The sequence below is a fragment of the Camarhynchus parvulus genome, chromosome 21 (assembly GCF_901933205.1).
Source record: "Camarhynchus parvulus chromosome 21, STF_HiC, whole genome shotgun sequence".
Classification (NCBI taxonomy): domain Eukaryota; kingdom Metazoa; phylum Chordata; class Aves; order Passeriformes; family Thraupidae; genus Camarhynchus; species Camarhynchus parvulus.
This window is the reverse complement of record NC_044591.1, coordinates 734,118-754,183: the sequence shown is the minus strand read 5'-3', so window position 1 is coordinate 754,183 and position 20,066 is coordinate 734,118. Positions and strand designations below refer to the sequence as shown.

At 55.3% G+C, this 20,066-nt stretch overlaps 1 protein-coding gene across 2 annotated transcripts in view; it reads left to right on the top strand.

Annotated features, from left to right (window-relative positions):
• Positions 1 to 20,066, top strand: part of FBXO42 (F-box protein 42) — a 48,135-nt gene that overhangs the window by 24,271 nt on the left and 3,798 nt on the right. For both annotated transcript variants that reach the window (XM_030963665.1, XM_030963664.1), the window contains exons 4-7: positions 593 to 727; positions 17,896 to 18,049; positions 18,975 to 19,085; positions 19,341 to 19,437. In XM_030963665.1, the coding sequence (XP_030819525.1) occupies positions 593 to 727; positions 17,896 to 18,049; positions 18,975 to 19,085; positions 19,341 to 19,437 (497 nt within the window). The remainder of the gene's footprint in view (positions 1 to 592; positions 728 to 17,895; positions 18,050 to 18,974; positions 19,086 to 19,340; positions 19,438 to 20,066) is intronic.

Here is a 20,066-nt window from a genome sequence, read left to right as displayed (position 1 = left end):
GGTCACACAGCAGTGCCAGGGCTGTGGAGCACACAGCAGTGACAGGGCTGTGGGGACAGCAGGGCAGTGACAGCAGCTGTGGGGCACACAGCAGTGACAGTGCTGTGGGGACAGCAGTGACAGGGTTGTGGGGCACACAGGACAGTGACAGGGCTCTGGGGCACACAGCAGTGCCAGGGCTGTGGAGCACACAGCAGTGACAGGGCTGTGGGTCACACGGGACAATGACAGGGCTGTGGGGACAGCAGTGACAGTGCTGTGGGGACAGCAGTGACAGTGCTGTGGGGACAGCAGTGACAGGGCTCTGGGTCACACAGCAGTGCCAGGGCTGTGGGGACAGCAGTGACAGGGCTGTGGGTCACACAGCAGTGACAGGGCTGTGGGTCACACAACAGTGACAGTGCTCTGGGGCACAGCAGTGCCAGGGCTGTGGGGCACAGCAGTGACAGGGCTGTGGGGACAGCAGTGACAGGTCTGTGGGTCACACAGGACAATGACAGGGATGTGGGGACAGCAGTGACAGGGCTGTGGGTCACACAGGACAATGACAGGGCTGTGGGGACAGCAGTGACAGGGCTGTGCTCCCTTGCAGGTGCGTGTTACTATGACCCCAACCAGTCCATGTACGTGTTCGGGGGCTGCACCCAGAGCAGCTGCAACGCCGCCTTCAACGACCTCTGGAGACTGGACCTCAACAGCAAGGAATGGATCCGGCCCCTGGCCTCAGGTGAGCCCTGCAGCTCCCCCACGCCCCTCCCTCCTCCCCAGGGCTCGGGTTCCATGCTTCTGGGTGTGTCTGAGCCCCATCCCACCGGGTTTGGGCTGCATCCTGGAGAAATGTGGGGTTTGTGGCAGAGTCTGAGTCCTCAGCACCGCCTTGGGGGGTTTTGGGGAGCAGCTGGTCCCTGTCATGCATGGTAGAGGACATTCTCTGCAGCCACCAGAGCCTGAGGTGATGAGACTGAGAGAGTTGGGATTGTGCAGCTGGGGAAGGCTGAGTTGGGATTGTTCATTTGGGGAAAACTGAGCTGGGATTGTTCATTTGGGGAAAACTGAGTTGGGATTGTTCATTTGGGGAGAGCTGAGTTGGGATTGTTCATTTGGGGAGGGCTGAGTTGGGATTGTTCATTTGGGGAGGGCTGAGAGAGTTGGGATTGTTCAGCCTGGGGAAGGCTGAGTTGGGATTGTTCATTTATTGTTCATGTGGGGAAAGGCTGAGTTGGGATTGTTCATTTGGGGAGGGCTGAGAGAGTTGGGATTGTTCAGCCTGGGGAAGGCTGAGTTGGGATTGTTCATTTATTGTTCATGTGGGGAAGGGCTGAGTTGGGATTGTTCATGCTGCAGTAGGCTGAGAAGGATGTGATGATTGTTCAGCTTGGAGGAGGCTGAGAAATTGGGATTGTTCAGCCTGGAGAGGAGAAGCTCCAGGGAGAGCTCAGAGCCCCTTCCAGTGCCTTAAGTGACTCTGGGACAGCTGGAGAGGGACTTTGGACAAGGGCTGGAGGGACAGGACACAGGGAATGGCTCCCACTGCCAGAGGGCAGGGCTGGATGGGACACTGGGCAGGAATTGTTCCCTGTGAGGGTGGGCAGGCCCTGGCACAGGGTGCCCAGAGCAGCTGTGGCTGCCCCTGGATCCCTGGGAGAGTCCCAGGCCAGGCTGGAGCACCCTGAGGTAGTGAAGGTGTCCCTGCCCATGGCAGGGGGTGGCACTGGGTGTGTTTAAGGTCCCATTCCGTGATTTCATGGTGAGAGTCACTGTCCCAAAGCTGAGATTTTCTTTGCTCATTCCAGTGGCTCCCACTGCAGGTATTTTTGGGCGGTGGAGCAGACAAGCCCGTGCAGGTGGGAGAGCGTGGGAAAGCAGGTTCATTCCTGCTGTCCAGGCACCCTCAGCCGGGCAGGAAAACACCACAGATTATTTCCCACACTGGTTTTTTGTGCTGGAAATGTCACCCACAACAGTTTGGGTTTTTTCCTTTTAATTTCTGAATTCCACTAAAATAACTTTGAGGAAAGCAGAAGAATTGCGGGAAGCTCTTGGGGCAGGGGGAGAAATCAGTGTTAGAGCAGCTGTTTTGGGAGGAGGAAGGAAAAAAGGAGCTCAACATCCACCAGCATTCCTTGTTGGGCACAGAATTCCCTGTCATGTGCCCCAGGTATTGTGGGCTGCTCAGATATTGTTTCAAGTGTTTTCTTGTCTGGCACTTGAAGTCCTCCAAAATCCAGGGAATAAGGAGACAGAGGTGGAGATGGGAAAGCTGGGGCGTTCACCTGGAGAAGAGAAGGCTCCAGGGTGACCTCAGAGCCCCTTGCAGTGCCTGAAGGGGCTCCAGGAGAGCTGGAGAGGGACTGGAGACAAGTGCCAAGTGCTGGTGTCACCTGGGAATTTCCAGCTGTGAACACCTCGCTTGGTGCTTGGACATCCACCCACACTTCCTTGGTGTTCTGGTTTTGTGTCCCACAGCCCCTGTGGGATTCCCACAGGGGAGAATTAGGGAGCTGTGGATTTAAACTGGGGGAAAACAAACCCCAGTCCTCCAAAGGGGCTCCTGCCCTGCTGGGGCTGCAGAGGAGAGAATGCACACACAGCTCCTGGGCTCTGCAGAGCTCGCTCTGCCCCAGGCCATGGATTCCTGCAACCCTGGGAGCTCTGCCCTGTCCCAGTGCCCCAGGGAATCCATCCCTGCCCTGTCCCAGTGCCCCACAGAGCCCATCCCTGCCCTGTCCCAGTGCCCCACAGAGCCCATCCCTGCCCTGTGCCCAGTGCCCATCCCTGCCCTGTCCCAGTGCCCCACAGAGCCCATCCCTGCCCTGTCCTGTCCCCCGTGCCCATCCTGGAGCCCATCCCTGCCCTGTCCCCAGTGCCCATCCCGGGGCCGTGGCGGTGCTCCCCAAGAGCGGCTCTGTAGGAATGTTGTGGCTCTATGGGAATGTTGTGGCTCTGTAGGAATGTTGTGGCTCTATGGGAATGTTGTGGCTCTGTAGGAATGTTGTGGCTCTATGGGAATGTTGTGGCTCTGTAGGAATGTTGTGGCTCTATGGGAATGTTGTGGCTCTATGGGAATGTTGTGGCTCTGTGGGAATGTTGTGGCTCTGTGGGAATGCGTGGCGGGGCTGGGTCCCACGGGAAGATCCCCCGAGGAGATGTTCCTGCACGCTGTCATGGCTGAGATGGGATCAGCTGAAACTGGAGGCCGGGCCCGGGGAGCGCTCTGGTTCCTGCTTTTCCAAAGGGATGAGTCAGCCCCGGTGGGATCCCTCTGCTCTTCCTTCGGGTGCCCCCAACTGGGGGTGGCACCGCCTGCCTGGGAAGGGAGAGCCTGGAGGGGGCAGAGCTTTGAAATGCTGGGATGTAAATAAGGCAGGAGAGGGCTTTTTAAAAGAAAAACCGAAAGAGTTGACATTAATTGATCACCGCTCATTGTGTGCGCCGGCTAATTGCTGTGGAGGAGTTCCCACACCTGCCCCACAGACTCCAGAGCTCTGGGATGAGACCCTGGCTCTTCCCCAAGGCCAGGGCTTGCTCAGGGAGCTTCCCTCACACTCCATGTGTGCCCTGGTTCAGCATCTTCTCTAAGGAACCCTGGGCAGGGAATGGGAGCACAATGTCTCGGGCACAACTTCATCCCTTCCTGAGAGGCTTTTCCAGGAGAAAACACCCTTTTGTTGTTGTTGTTGTTGTTGCTGTTTGTTCCTACCTGTTTTCATCCGGGTTTTCTGGCTCCCAGGCACGAGATGACATCAGAGCTGGATAATTCCCCTCCAGCCCGAGCTGCTTCATCTGGGAGTAAATATTTAGCCTTCAAAGAAATAATTGGCTTGGGTTTCTTTCGTCTCAGAGACGGAGGAGGGAGATAATTACTTCAGAAAACCCTAATTTTTGAGGTTTCAAAGTATTTTTTTTGCTTAGATCTGAAACAATGGCTTTGACGTGTGACTGATGGGGCTGGAGCAGCACAAGAGAGTCGGTGCCTGGCTCTTCTGGAGAGCTTTTGGTGGGGTTGGAAGCTCTGGAAAGGAGGGTGGCAGGCAGCAGGATCTCTCTTTTGGGAAGGTGCCTCCCAGCTCTTCCCCCTGGAGCTCTCCTGGCCATTGTGGAGCTGCTCCCACCCTTCCCATCCCACGCAGGATGTGCTGGAGCAGGAGCAGGATAATTTGCAGCCCCACGTGTGGGATGCTGCAGTGCTGTCCCAGGGTGGGTGGTCCCTGGCAGGCAGGGGCCTTTTCCATGTGGTGGGGGTGCTTTCCTTGCCCTCACTTGCACAGTTAGCCTGGGCAGTTGTTGGAGTTTGAGCCCATCTGTGCTCAGGGCATCCTGGTGGAGGGCTGGGGGTGGTTTGTGCTGGAATCTGTTTATCCAGCTGGAGGCCAGGGTGAGGCCCCACTCCTGAGAGTCCAGCTGGTGGAGCACGCTGGTCTCAGTGGTGAGAGTCCCTGATGCTCCCCAAAAATGGGCTGAACAGTCAGGAGAGAAACCAAACCCCATTTGAAACTGAGAGTTGCAGGACATTCAGTACCTGGAGGGGCTCCAAGAATGCTGGAGATGGACTTTGGACAAGGGCCTGGAATGCCAGAGGGCAGGGTCAGATGGGATTTTGGGAAGGAATTGTTCCCTGTGAGGGGGATGAGGCCCTGGCACAGGCTGGAAGTGTCCAAGGCCAGGCTGGACAGGGCTTGGAGCACCCTGGGACAGTAGGAGATGCCCTTGCCCATGGTGGGGCTGGGACTGGATGGGCTTTAAGGGCCCTTCCAACCCAGAGCATTCCATGATGCCATGACTTCATGCCATGGGAGCTGCAGGGGGTTGTGCTGAGGCCTTTGCTGATGCCTGGATTGGATCTGCTGCCCTGCTGGCAGAGAGGGTTTGTGCTGCTCCCATGCAGGTCCTGGAGAGCTCCCACCCTCCCTGTGCAGGGGAAGCTGCTGGAGGCTCCCAGAGGAGCCCCAGGTGCTTTGGAACCATCTGAGCCTCCTGTCCACACATCCTGCAGGGACACCTCACAGGCAGAATGGGGAGTGTCCCCAGGCAGGCTCCTGCTGCCCTGCTGGGCTGCTCCAGGCTGTGTCCCTGCAGGCTTTGTCCCTCTTGGGCTCCTTGGTTCCAGTTCCTCAGCGTCCTGCACTTGGCCTCTCTTGGCCAGAACCACACCAGAAAAAGCCTTTTTGAATTAGGGAGGAAAGACCAGGAGCTCTGCTCTTCCAGGGGCTCATGGCACAGAGAGAGAAAGCTTTTCCCTTTAAAATTGAGCCTGTTGTGTTTATAAACCCAGGGATGGTGCTGGAATGACCAGGGTTTTGCAGGGAGAGGCATTGCTGTAGGATATGCACATCCTTCTCTCAGCTCTGTTTTATCATCCCCCCTGTGCTCCCACCTCGGCAGGCAGGAGGGCTGGAGGGGCCCTGGCCCTCCTGTCCCTGTGTGTTTTCCCTCTGCCAGGCCGAGATATCCCTCTCTGATCCCACAGGGGTTCAGGAGCCCTGGGGCTCCGTTTTTCCTCCGTTTTTCCTGTTGCTGGGAGGAGGCTCCTGCTGCTGCTGCTGCCCTGGGCCACCCTGCCCGGCACGGGCACCTCCCCAGGACCTCTCTCCTGCTGTTCCTGTCCCTGCAGTCACGCTGGGGAGATGGGAAAGCTTCTCATCTTCCTCAGGGTTTGGGGATCAAACCAGGCTCGGAGGCAGAGCTCCTCCATGAGGCTTTGATCCCCTCTGCCCTGAGTGTCAGTCCACGGCTGATCTCCCTCCTGCTCCAGCCTGGAGTTTGTGCCTAAACCCCCTGGGTGGCCTTAGCAGGACGCAGTAAAACCCCTCTGCCAGCGGCTCCTCGTGGCTCAGCTCTTCCCCCAGCCCCCTGCATGCCGTGCCGGGAGTGGGAGGATCAGTTTCCCTTTGTGACTGAGGGGAAGGTGCCTTTGATGGTGTTGTGTCAACAAAAGCAACAGCCCGAAGGAGGCAGGAGAGGCTCGGCAGAGACTCCTGGTGTCAGATGTGGTCCTGGTGGAGAAACCTCCCCGTCGCTCCTGGAGCAGAGAGGTTTGGCCTTGACAAAGCTGTGCAAAAACCTTGCCCCGAGCTAAAAAGCCCAGCCTTGTTTTCATCTGCCCCTTCTAGAAAACAGCAGCGAGTTTTCAAAACAATTTTCCAAACAGTCGCTGGAGTTTCACGGTGCTGAATTCCTCAGTTGGGGTCTCCTCAGCTATGGGAGTTTTGTGGAGCTGAAGGAGATGCAGGGAAGGATTGAGTGGGCTTCCCAAGGAGGGGGGTGGTGCTGGATCCCACAGGATCCCACAGGATCTCACAGAATCTCACAGGATCCCACAGGATCCAGCTGTGCACAGCCACAAACCAGAGCCACACTGGCCCTCGAGGAATGAATCCCACTGGGACAGGAGCAGGGCTGTCCAAGGGCTGGAAGGAATCTGAGGAATAATCAGAGGTATGGGAATAGTGGGGAGCTCCTCATGTGTGGATTTAAACCCTCTGTGACTGCAGATTGTGCAGCTCATTCAGTTCAGGGTCATCAGCTGTGTCCAGTCCTGGGCCCCTCAGTTCTGGAGGGGCTGGAGCATGTCCAGGGAGGGGAACACAGCTGGGGAAGGGGCTGGAGCCCCAGGAGCAGCTGAGGGAGCAGAAAAGGGGCTCAGCCTGGAGAAAAGGAGACTCAGGGGGCCCTTGTGGCTCTGCACAGCTCCTGACAGGAGGGGACAGCCAGGGGGGTCGGGCTGTGCCCCCAGGGACAGGAGGAGAGAGGGAACGGCCTCAGGCTGGGCCAGGGAGGCTCAGGTTGGACATCAGCAGGAATTTCTGCATGGAAAGGGTGCTCAGGCCTTGGCAGGGGCTGCCCAGGGAGGTTTGGAGTTCCCATCCCTGGAGGTGTCCAAGGAAGGCCTGGAGGTGGCACTCAGTGGGCTGGGGACAAGGAGAGCATTGGGCACAGGTTGGACTCAAAGGTCCTGGGGGCTTTTCCCACCTCAAGGATTTTGGGATTCTTTTTCCTGCAGGGCAGTAACTGAGGTGCTCTGCCCTGACCCCACACTGCAGTTCTGTTCCCCTTGCAGTCACTTCCCTCACAGGGGATCCCTGCCTTGCTTTGGGCATTGAAACCCCCCAAAATCCTGACCTGACCAAAACTCTGTGTGCAGAGTACCCTTGGTGTCCCCCTGACTCTGAGCTCCCCGTGTGACTGAGGGCAACGCTCAGTTCTATGAAAGGCTCAAGATCACCTTGAGCCCCCCCAGCCATGTGTCCCTGTTTGCCTCCCAGGAGCCTGGGGCATCCAGGAGCTGATTCCTGGCAAGGAACAACCTCTCTAATTGTGGCTGAGTGCCTGAGCCTCCAAAGTGGAGCAGGTTAATGGGCTGGATGGAAATCCCTCGTGCTGTGAGCAGTCTTGGTGAGCCTGGAAGAGAGGAAAGCTTTTTCCAGCTCTTTTCCTCATCTGTGTGGTTTTCTCCTCATTGCCCTTTGAGTTTGGTGGCAGTAGGGCCCATTCCTGTCTCTGCAGAACTGAAACATTCCATGTTATCATCCAAAAATCCATGGCTTTCCCAGCACCACCCAAAGGCTCTTGGAGCCCTCAAACTCAGAGTGACTTGGCACCTTTGGAAGCTCAGCTTTAATTCTGTGAGCCTCCTGCCTGCAGCTTCCTTATCCTGCCCCTGATTTCCTCCTTTTCATGCACCCAGCTTCCTCCTGATCACACCCCTCATTTCTTCCTTATCCCACCCCTCATTTCTGCCCTTCTGGAACAGAACCAGGACTTTCCAAGCTCTGTCCCCTGCCCTTTGTGGCAGAGGCTGTCCCAGCACAGATTGCTTGGAATTGCTTTCTTCAGTTTAAACATATTGATTGTTCTCCTCCTTTTTTGGACTCCCACTTTTACAAGGAGGTGAGTGACCACTCCTGCCAAGCCTTTGACAAACAAACTCTCCAGCAGCATCCCTGGATGTAGAGTTTGGACTTCATTCCTGTCCCTGCAGAGGGTGGACTGGCAGCTCTGGGGTGGGAGCAGGGCTGTTCCCAGCCCCTGGGTCCATCTGACGTTCATTTGTTCCTCTCTTTGCCTGGCTGGTTTTGCAGAACGTCTCTAATGGAATTTGTGGTGTTCAATATGAAATATCTCAAGGGCAAGAGATGAAAAATCAACCCAAATCAAGTGAGGGTTTTGTCAGTGTTTTTTTTACTGTGTCAGCTGCCGCCCATTTGGGAAGGTGCTGCTGGTTTCCAGGAGATTAATCCATGGTTTAGGTTTACAGCACACACCTCCCCTCCCTTTGATTTGCCAGGCTCTGTCCTCCTCCAGCTCGTGCCATTGCTGGCTGTGTTTAACCTCTGCAAGGTTTTTGTTGTCTGGATCCAAACCACATTCCAGTGGCATCCATCCTTGGACGGCCACCCTGCCGTGCCTGGCACGGAGCAGTCCCAGGGACCGCGGGTACAAAACCCACGAGCAAACTGAGCGAGTGGTGAGCTGTGTGCAGGGATTGATCCCACAGCTGCAAACTGAGCGAGTGGTGAGCTGTTTGCAGGGATTGATCCCACGGGGGCCGTCCCTGAACCAGGCAGGAAAAGCCAAAAGATCCCTGTCTGGGATCCCTCCCTGCCTTGGGATCTGCTCCCTGCAAATCAAGGCAAGTGCTTGGAGAGCCCGGCAGGGTCAGTGGGATGGGCAATGGGTGAGGATCACCCATCACCACCAGGGGAAAACATCCCTGTGCCTCTCGCTCCCGAATCCCACATCTGAAATGTGGGATTCTCACATTCCTCCCTCCCCCCTCCCCACCCTACCTGGCTGCATCCTGCCCCTCCGTCCAGCTGGCAGTGCCTTATCCTTATCAATGCCGTGTTCCCACGGCTTTTCCAGCGCTCTCGGTATCCGCCAAGGTCACCGAGGCACGGGGAGGGGGCAGAGGCAGCTCAGCAATTCCGCTGAGGTGTGCCTGGGCCTCCAGGAATGCGGTGCCCGAGGCAGCCGGGAATGGCTTTGAAGGAGCCATGGATTACCGGCCCAGGGAGGTGGGGATGTGCCCAGGGAGGTGGGGATGTGCCCAGGAGCAGGGCTGGCTCAGTCGGGGCTGGCCCAGGGGTTTTACCCCAGCATCACAAAGCACTTCCCCTCTCCCATTCCCTGCTCTCCGTGCACTGCAGGACTTGGAAGATCAGCCAGGATTTATCTGTGGGCAAAACGTGGGGAAAAGCATTCCCTGCTGTGGGAAAGGGGCTCCTCAGAGCAGGGCCAGGCTGCCCGGGTCAGCAGGGCAGGGAGGCAGTGTCTGGCTGTGGCTGTCCCTCAGGGAATGATCCCTCAGCCCGAGGATGCCCTCCTGCCCTGCCCGGACAGCTCAGCCTGACGTGGCAGAGTCCTGTGGGGAGGGAACAGAGGGAAAGGCTGAGCAGGCTGTGAGAGGAGCAGCTCGAAGGGAGGTGGGTGCTGGAGTGAGGATCTGGGTTCCCTCTTCCCTCAGTTCCTCTGGGTTCCTTCCCTCTTCCCTCAGTACAAATTTGGGTTCTCACTTTGTTCTACTGTCAAGGACACCTTCCACTATCCCAGGGTGCTTCAAGCCCTGTCCAGCCTGGCCTTGGACATTTCCAGGGTTGAGCAGGAATCCCTCCTAGTAGTGGTAGCAGGTACTACTACTACTACTACTACTAGTACCTGGTACTCCCTCCTCCACCTTGGAAAGCCAGCACTTGGAGAACAATTTGTATCTTAATGATCCCAAAGTGCAGGACTGTCATCCCTTTAACCTAGGCAGAAGTTAGGCTGGATTTTCCAAGAGGGTTTTTTTTTTCTATCAGGATTTTTTTTCCTTTTTCCTGACGTTTGATTTCCCAGCCTTGCAGAGAATTTAATTTCTCGCTTGTCCGAATTTGGTCGGAGCCGAGGAATTTGCAAACTGTGGCTCAGACAAAGCATCTCCAATTTATTTCCTTTTCAGGAAAAAGGCTCAAAACCCCGGAGCCACACACGGGGTTGTTGACACTGCTGGTGTCTCACATCTCATGAATGTGTTGCACCTCAGAGGGAGCCGATCCCTCCTTCCCGAGGCGTGGGAGGCACCCAGGGGTGACGGTTTCCCTGGACACAAATTCCCTGATCGTTTCACACCCAATTATTCCGCTTTCCTGGGTCTCTGACAGGCCTTGCCTCCTGGGCAGGTACCTCCCTGTCCGTTGTGGGGTCAGCGGGATAAACCCCACTCTCCCACGGCTGCACTGTCAGCTGGGAGGGAAGGATCCTCCCGGGAAATTCGGGCAGGCTGTGCTGACATCTATCGGCAAGAGCTCCTTCCAAGGCAGCCCAGCCTTTGCCTTAAGGACTCAGTCCACCGGGATTACGTGTGTAATCCTCGGGATTGAGCAGGCAGCATTCCCGGGGCAGTGTAATCCTCACACAGCACCGTGAACCTTCCAAGCCTCTTGGCATCCCGGTGCTCTGTGTCTGATTTTAATCTTTCCCCAAAGCATCTGCTGTAAAACTCCCTGAGAATGGGGCAGGCACCTGGAACAACGGAGCCCTCCTTCGTGCTTGACTGCTGTCCAAAGGTGGATTTTGGTTCCTGCCATGAAATATTCAGGGAGTTTGGTGCTCAGGGCTGGAATTACTGGAATGAAGGAGAAAAATGCTTCCCTGGCATGGAGGGACCAAAGTTGAGGAACTAATGGGGTGAAAATGGGAGTGAAAGGGGAGACAGCAAGACAGGAGGGGAGTGCAAAGAGCTGCACTGAATTTCCCTTCCTGTGCTGGCAATTTCAGTAGGAAGATGCTGGGGTTTCAGTGAATAACTGTTGTCCTTGCAGCAAATACTGGGAACAGCAAAGCCCTGGCTCTTCCCAGGCTTTTTGCACTTCGTCCCTCTGACTGCATCCAGAAGGGTTGTGGATTCCCTGTCCCCAAAAGTGCCCAAGGCCAGGCTGGACAGGCTTAGAGCAACCTGGTCCAGTGGAATGTGCCCCTACCCATGGCAGGGTGAATGGGATGAGCTTTAAGGTCCCTTCCATCCCAAATCATCCTGGGATTCTCTGGCTGTGCCTACAGGGTGCTCTTTAGAGGACAGTTGAGGTTTGGAGCCCCGTGGGAGCTGTAACCTCACCAAATTACACAGCAGCCATTTCCTGGAACACCAGTCATTTTGGGATTCTCCGAGGCTGGGGCGCCTCCCTTGTGCTGCGGGAAACGAGCCGGGAGCGAAAAGTGCGGAGCTCAGCAGGGCTGGACACAGCCCCATGTCCCACCCTGACCTGCCCCTGCCCTGCAGGTACCCCCTCCTCGGGGCTGGGGAGTCCAAGCCAAATTCCCAGCTCTTCCCTTGCCTTCTGCAGGGAACACGAGTGGAGGGAGGTGCTCAGCCCTTTCTGGGAGCGCTGAGCTCTTCAGTTGCGCAGGGGCTGATGCGGGGAGGTGTCAGGCTGTGAAATCACTGGAGAAGTCTGCGGGGCAGCGTCACTTCAGGGGGAACAAAACCACCAGCGTGGAAGCAGGGCGAGGTGGGTGCTGGGGATTCCACCCACGGAGACAGGGAACAGCGGCTTTTGCAAGAGCAGCTCCCCGTGCGGGGCCAAATCCGCCTTTCCCAAAGGACGGCTGCCTTTCCCAAACCTGCCTTTCCCAAAGGATGGTTGCCTTTCCCAAATCTGCCTTTCCCAAATCCGCCTTTCCCAAAGGATGGTTGCCTTTCCCAAATCCCCTTTCCCAAAGGACGGCTGCCTTTCCCAAATCTGCCTTTCCCAAATCCGCCTTTCCCAAAGGATGGTTGCCTTTCCCAAATCTGCCTTTCCCAAATCCGCCTTTCCCAAAGGATGGTTGCCTTTCCCAAATGCCTTTCCCAAATCCACCTTTCCCAAAGGATGGTTTCCTTTCCCAAATCCACCTTTCCCAAAGGACGGTTGCCCTTCCCAAATCCACCTTTCCCAAAGGACGGCTGCCTTTCCCAAATCCACCTTTCCCAAAGGATGGTTTCCTTTCCCAAATCCGCCTTTCCCAAAGGACAGCTGCCTTTCCCAAATCCACCTTTCCCAAAGGACAGTTGCAGAGGGTGACCTCACCCCTCGGAGCTCCCAGCACCTCGGGGCACTGCTGCCGGGGAGAGGGGCAGGGTGTATCCCTGTAAAGCCTCTCCTGCAGTGCAGCTGCAGGAATTGCGGCAGGAATTGCGGAGATCCCGTCCGGGGCTGTTGGGAGATAAGAGGCCGAGCCCGCGGCGTTCTGGCGCAGTTATCTCGGCATTGTTTGCTCAATGCTGCATGAGGACATTTTTGCCAGGCATTAGCACAGAGTGACTCAGTAAATCCAGTTGCACGGGGTTCAGAGGGCACTGCCTCTCCTTCTTCATGGCTTTATCAGAGCGGCAGCACCTCAGAACGCCGGGGTTAAAAAAATACCCACGGGCACCTTGCAACAGCGTGGAGGTGACTGATCCTCCCCGGGGCCTCTGCCTGCACCTCCCAGGGATTGCGAGAAACCAAACTTGGCTTCCATGCTGGGGTTTGACTGGGCTTGTACCACAGTCCCGAGTCTCTGCAGGGTGGAAATCCCACACTGCGAATTCTGTCTCTATGTCAACATCAGGGGGTCGCTGACCTGCCCCCCAAAAATTGCAGATAAACTCAGGATATTCCCCCCGTTCCTTCCCAAGAGGTTATTTGTGTCTGCAGAGGTTTTGTCTCTCTGCTGAGGAGGCAAATCAGCAGAGATTTGTTTGGTTTTTCCTTAAGACTCCTGCAAGGCTGAATTCCTGTCTGCTTCCCAGCATGGAATTTGGGGGTTTTTCTGGAAGGGAACACTAAATTGCCTGTGGTTTTGGTAAGAGAAGATGATACTTCTGTGGCTTTTAGAGGCTCTAAGGTTTAGGCAGGCCTGGTCAGAACTAGTCTAGAACATGTTCGTAATCCCAGTGCTCTTTTTTAGACATTTTGGGATTAAAAACAGGTGAATGTCAAATGCTGGATCAGAGGCAGCTGAGCAGAGTACTCAGTGTTGGGTTTGACTTTGGGAATGAGTGGGTGTGCAACAGGGATGTCTGCTCTTCCCATGGGAGTGCTCCTTTGGCATCTCCCAAATCCAGTGCTAGTGCTGGGATTGCTGGGATGCTCATTCTCTTCTGGCCTCTGGACTGCTGCTCACCAGCTCTTCCTCTTCCCTTTGGGAAACCTGGCAGGGAATCTGCTGACTGCTGTGGAAAAATCCCAGCTGGCCTGGGAAGCAGAGGGATTTTTTGTTTTTTCCTTCTCTGGTTTTGCTTCCGGTTGAAGAGGAAAGATTTGGGGATTTCATGCTGTCACAAAAGTTTGGGATGGAACTCTGTGGGATGGGATGTAGTCAGGGCCATCCCTCAGCTGGGGTGGATGAGGGTTCCAGGCTGGAAAATGGGATTTGAAAATCCAGGTCCAGCCTAAAAGCCAGACTAAAAATCAGCCCCTGGATGTGGCTCTGCTGCTGCCTGAGCATGGAAACACAAAATTTGTGGTGGGCAGGGCTGGATCCAGTTTGGGACAACTCAGAGTGCAAAACAGGCACCATCCTGCCTTGGGAAGAAGTGTCCAAGGCCAGGCTGGACAGGGCTGGGAGCATTCTGGAATAGTGGAAGGTGTCCCTGCCCATGGCAGCGGGTGGAATGGGATGAGCTTCAAGGTCCCTTCCAATCCAAACCATTCCAGGATTCCTGTGAAAGGACAGCCCTGAGCCCTTCCCAAGGGATGGTTCCCTGTACCTCTGGAGTGCAGATTGCAGGTGGCTTTCGAACCTGGGAGCTTAAATTCCTTTGCACCTTGAAATCCATGGGGTGCTGGAGCAGCTCCCTTTAATTTCTCAGCTTTGAGATTAGACACATGGCTGTGGTTATCCAGGTGTTCCGTGGAAACCCGATGGGCCGTGATGGTGGGAGGCTCCCTGCAGGATCCACCAGATCCAGCAAAAACAGCTCCTGGCTGCAGCTCCCATCCCATCCTTCTCCAGAATTAAAGCTCCTCAGTACCAATCCCCTTGACACAACTCTTTCCATGTGTTCCCTTTCCCCTGGATCAGTGCAGATCTGCTCCAGCCCCTCCTGTGGAATATTCCCCAAACCCCATCGATGGACCTGAGCCCATCCTTCCACCTGGGCAATCCCAGCAGATAACCACGGGGTGACCATTGCTGTTCCCCACTCCAGCTGGTTTTTGGAGTCTCTCAGGGCTGCCCCTTCCAGAGGTAAAAGGCTGGTCTGGCACTCTGTGTCCCACGTGCCCTTCAAGCCAGGCTTTTCCTTTGTTCCCGTTAATCTTCGCGTGTGCAGCTCCAGTGGCTTTAGAGGGCGGGATAACTGGGCTTGAAAAACTGCTTATAAGGGCAGATCCAACACAGATAAAACACCCAGAGCTCGTGTCGGGAGCAATCAGAGGCTGGCATTTCTTTTCCAAACATCTCTGGAAGCCAGAGATCTTTGGTTGGTTGGTTTTTGGCTTTGCGAGCCAGGAAAATCCATCAGCTGGGAAAAAAATAGCACAGCCCAGCTTTTAGCTCCTCATCCCAGCCGAAAGAACAGCGTCAGCTGTGCAGGGATGGAGCCTGCTGTGCTTAGGAGTGAACTGTGCTACACCCTCAGCCTGCTCCAACCTTTATCCCCAGCAAGGATAACCTGGATTTTGGGCTGGGTGGTGTTGTGGAGGGATAACCTGGATGGTGTTGTGGAGGAATAACCTGGATTTTGGGCTGGGTGGTGTTATGGAGGGATAACCAGGGTGTTATGGAGGGATAACCTGGGTGGTGTTATGGAGGGATAACCAGGGTGTTATGGAGGGATAACCAGGGTGTTATGGAGGGATAACCTGGATGTTGGGCTGGATGGTGTTCCTGGGTTGGGGAGCTCAGGATCGCAGCAGTTCCCCACTGGGACCAGTGGGACCCAGTGCAGTTCATTAACAAAGTTCTGATGGCTCCTCAGCCTGATCCATGTGCTATTCCAGAGAGGATCCCCTGTGTTCCTGGGAGTCTTTGAAGGGCCGCTCCCACCTCCCGCATCCTCCAGAGGGCTGGACTTTGAGCAGGTCCTCGGTGCCTTTGATGTCCCCCTGTGCCGGGCTCCTCCGCATGCCTGAGTCCTGAGCTCACAGAGCAGCCGCTGCCTTCCCCTTCCAGCAGCTCCCTCGGGATGTTCCTGCCCTTCCTGAGGACCCAGCACCCAGCAGCTCTCCCCTGCTTTAGGGATAAACAGCATTAATTTTCCAGATTTCCACACATTCCTGCTCCAGCACAAGATGCTGGAGATGCTTGTGGTGCATCTCATTTGTGGAGAGCATCCACAGATATCCCAGTTTTGCTGTTGGAAGAGCCTTTGAGAGGCCAGCACTTCTTTGACTTGTAAAATGCAGAGTTTTCCTGCATTGCAGAATGAAACTCAGCTCATTTACATCCTTACAATGTCCAATAACAGGCAAAGCTTCCTGAAAAACCGGGGCTGGCCTCTGCCCTGGGCTGTTTGCACGGCACTGACTCACTTGGGAATTGTCTCCTTGGCTGAGGCTGGGGTTGACCTTCAGGTTACAGCAGTGGGAGGGTGACTTTCCTCACTGCTCCATCCCAGACCTTTCTGAGCAAGGTGCCAATGTTTTTCCATCCTGGAATGACTCTAGCTGCCCCTTTTGGTTTTATTTTTAAACCCAATTTAACCCCAGCACCTTGTGGCATCCCTGGCGATATCACCCAGCTGGGATTCACAAGCTCTGGTACAAATGTTTTATTGTGGTGCCAGGCTTAGGAGAAAAACTTTCTGCACTGCCAGGGAATTATTTAGGCTGGAAACCTGCTGGTGTGGGTTAATGAATTGCACACATGGAACGAGCCAGGAAAACTGGAATTCAGGAACAAGGAGTATAAATGTGACCCTCACTGGCATCTCGTCCTCATGGAGACCTTGGTACAGCTCTGGCCACACATTACCTTGCATTAAATGCTTCTGCAGAGCTTTATTCCCATTTTTCCCTCATCTCCATGGGGCTGAGGGCAGCAGAATGCTCTGTCCCTGGGGAAGGGCTCAGGGACACTGTGGCCATCTCTGCATCAGGCCAGGGGCTGCTTTCTGCTGGGCTCTTCCCTCCCAGCACCTGGAACCCATCGCGATGGAATTGCTTCCCTCAGCTGCAACATCCTAAAATAGCTGCTCCGGTTTCTTTTAAAAATAGTCTGTTCTGGGTGTCATTCCCTGCTAAAATTGTGTCTCTGAGTCCTGCTGGGACAGGAGAGGGGACAGGGGCCAGGTGGGAGCATCGGCTGGTTCAGAGATGTGGCCACATGTGAGCCGTGCCCTTGAGCTGCCCTGCTCATGGGCTCGGACCTGTGGGGCTGGGGATGCCAGGATGGACTGCCAGAGGTGGCTGTGGAGCTGGCATGGCGGGCTGGGGACAGGATGACTGCCAGAGGTGGCTGTGGAGCTGGAGCAGTGTGCTGGGCTGGGGATGCCAGGATGGACTGCCAGAGGTGGCTGTGGAGCTGGAGCTGTGGGGCTGGGGATGCCAGGATGGACTGCCAGAGGTGGCTGTGGAGCTGGAGCAATGTGCTGGGCTGGGGATGCCAGGATGGACTGCCAGAGGTGGCTGTGGAGCTGGAGCAATGTGCTGGGCTGGGGATGAACTGCCAGGGGTGGCTGTGGAGCTGGAGCAGTGTGCCAGGTGCTGGTGACCGCCGTGGGAAGGAGGATGCTCACAGTCAGACCCTGCAGAGGCTTTAGCTGTTCTGGGAAGCAGCTCAGCACCTCACACATCAGCAGGGTGCTGACACAGACAGCACCTCTGGCTCCAGGGCCAGGCAGGGACTGGGCTTTTGTAGCAGCCAATTTCCCAACATAAATGCAAAGGAATCGAATCCTTTGATAGTTGCTCTTGCCAACAGGCTTCTTGCACTGAGGCTGCTCCTGCTCTGAGCGGGTTAAGAACCATAAAATCCCAGAGTGGTTTGGGTTGGGAGGAGCTTAAAGCTCATCTCATTCCACCCTCCTTTCATGGACAGGGACATCTTCCACAGGAATCACAGAATCCCAGGATGGTTTGGGTTGGAAGGGACCTTAAAGCTCATCCCATTCCACCCCCTGCCATGGGCAGGGACACCTTCCATGGGACCAGGTTGCTCCAAGTCCCATCCAGCCTGGCCTTGGACACTTCCAGGGATGGAGCAGGTTCTCAGGGATTTGGTGGCCAGGGGCAGCAGTAGGTTGAGAGGTGAGCTCAGGAAAGCCCTCGGGATCCATAGAACCATCCGAGCACAGCAAAGACAGCACCGAGCCCAAGCGGTCACCTTGTCCTTGTGCAGGTCCTGCTCAGGAGGCCCTTGGTCCCTGCAGAGCCCTTTGAACCTCAAACAGGCCGCACAAAAAGGTTTTCCACGATTTTTAGAGCAGCACTGCATCCTGCAGACTCGAGGAATGACTTCATTCACAGTTCAGGGCTTCCTCTCAAACCCGGGGTTCAGTGAGTGCTGCCGCTTGTGAGCACCCCACACATCTGCACGAGCCACTCTGGGTGCCTTGGAATTGTCTCCCTTCTCCCTCCCTCCCTCCTCAGGGAGAGACTTAGGAGGTATTTGGAGGTAATTATTGCTTTTATTCGGCGCTAAAGCAATAATTTGGAGGGATCGCTGGAAAACCGGCAATTTCCTGCCAGTGAGTGACAGATGTTTTGCTGTGTTTGAGATGTGCTTTCAGGCTCCTACTAATTACCATGACACAAATTGGCAGGAGTTTTCTTCCCAGGCTCCCAGCTCTAATTTTGCCTTTTTTTCTTTTTTTTTCCTTTTTTGTTTTCTTTTCTGTTATTTTCATTTTTTCAGAAAGGCGGAGTCTCCACATTGTGGCACTGAAGAAATGATGCAGAGTTGGGGGCTTGTGTTCAAACATGGTTTTCCTAACTTCTCCTCCCTCCCTGCCAGGTTCCTACCCCTCTCCCAAGGCTGGGGCCACGCTGGTGGTCTACAAGGATTTGCTGGTGCTTTTTGGGGGCTGGACCAGGCCGAGCCCTTACCCCCTGCACCAGCCCGAGAGGTTCTTCGATGAGATCCACACGTACTCCCCCTCCAAAAACTGGTAAGAGCAGGCTTTGATCCTGGAGAAATGGCTCTGGAATGCAGCTGGAGGAATGCCTGGGAAGCTGTGCGTGGTCCTGGTTTCCCAGGTGTGTCTCTAATGCTCTTTCTGAAACAAAAAAAGCCACACAAGCACAGCAGAGCTGAGGACAGGGTGCTGCCAAGCAGCTCGTGGGTGCAGTTGCTTCCATATGGTTCTGGACTTGTACCTAAATATTCCAGGCTTCTTGAGCATCCCCATCCAGGTGGGAAACCTGCGTGTTTTAAGTGCCTTATCACTTTGGCTGGGAGCACTGAGGTGTTTCTGAGATAAGCGTGAAGTGCTGGAGGTCTTGTTTTCAGTGATGATCCAAAACTCAGCTCCCTCAGGGAGATGTGATAAATCAGATTTCTCCATCATTTCAACCTCTGCCTTTATAGCTCCGGGACTGGAGCATCCAGCAGTGTCCATGGAGCTGGCAGGAATTTTCCTTTTCCCTTTAAACATCATTTGGCTGATTTTAGACCCAGCTTTCTCACTGATGGTGTGTGTGAGAAGGAAAATGCTGTATCAAAGAGAAGGTTCCTGCTTCTCTTGTGCTGAGAACTTTTCATCCTCCAAAGTATCAATTATCCAGAGCACTTTGGGCAGTGTCATTACAACTCTGTAATTAAGATTTCCAATTCTCTTGGAAAGAATTTGAGGCAAACTTAATTGGAAGGGGAGATGTTCCCAAGTTGGCCATGAGACTTGGTCATGCCTTAAAAATGTTTAGCACATTGGGATTTCTAATTAGTTTAGTGCTATTTGGATATTTGGAGGTTTTCCCTGTGGTTTTCCTCCATTACATGTTCTTGAGGACTTTGCAGGCCTTTGGGATTTTTTGTTTGGCCTTTCATCCAATGTTTTCCTTCACTGGGGCATGTGTTCCTGCCTCTCTTCCCAGGTGGAACTGCATCATGACCACCCACGGGCCCCCTCCCATGGCAGGACACTCCTCCTGTGTCATCGAAGACAAAATGATCGTTTTTGGGGGCTCCCTTGGGTCCCGACAGATGTAAGTTTGGGGTCAGCGTGGCTGACGAGCGCCCCTGTGAGCCACAAGGGGGTTGGGATGGTCTTGGGGTCGCCCATGAGGAATTTTCTGCAGGATTTTGGGGTCTGCCTGCTGCCTTAGCACACCTTTCACCTCTCACAGCAAATCGCAAGGCTCCAGCCTGCAAAAATCCCAATTCTGCCATAAAACCCAGCCCTGAACCCGAGTTCCACGTCCCTGGTTGTATCCTGAGCCCGTGTTGTCTCATCCCTGCAGGAGCAACGACGTCTGGGTGCTGGATCTGGAGCAGTGGGCTTGGTCCAAGCCCAGCATCTCGGGGCCCAGCCCTCACCCGCGCGGGGGCCAGTCCCAGGTGAGCTGAGCCACAGGGAAGCCAGGCACAGCCTCGCTGCCCGCTCCACAGCTTCATTCATTCCCTCCTGAGTTATCTGTGGAGCTCTTGCCTGCCAGGCCCTCTCCCCCAGTGACTCAGAGCTGTAATGAACACATTTTTACCCCACTCGTGCCTTGTGGAGATCAGCGGAGAGGCAGCACAGCCTGGTTTGGCTCCGGGCCCTTGTGACTGCTCCTCTCTCCCGATCCTGGGATTGACTCGGGATTGCTCCCGCTCCAAGCACAGCTCCAGCAGCACCTGCCGGGGCAGGGAGCTCGTGGCTGTCACCTGGCCTGAGGCAGCTGTCCCCATCTGGGATGGGCAGTGATCCCCAGAGTGTGGCTGGTCCCAGCAGGGCTCGGATGGCTTGTGCTGGAATATTCCTTCCATGCCCTGGGAAGGGAGCCCACAGGGATCCCTCACCCCCAGCAGCACTGATCAGACACTGCTGCCAGCACCTGCCCCCCCAAACAATCCTTCCACCTTCCCCTCCTTTGCCGAGGGGTGTCAGGGCCCTGGAGCTTTGGGAAGGGCGATTGCTCTCCTTGGAGAGAGGAACTGGTTTGGGACAAGGGGTGGGATGAGCCCTGCATCCCGCTCTGTCCCAG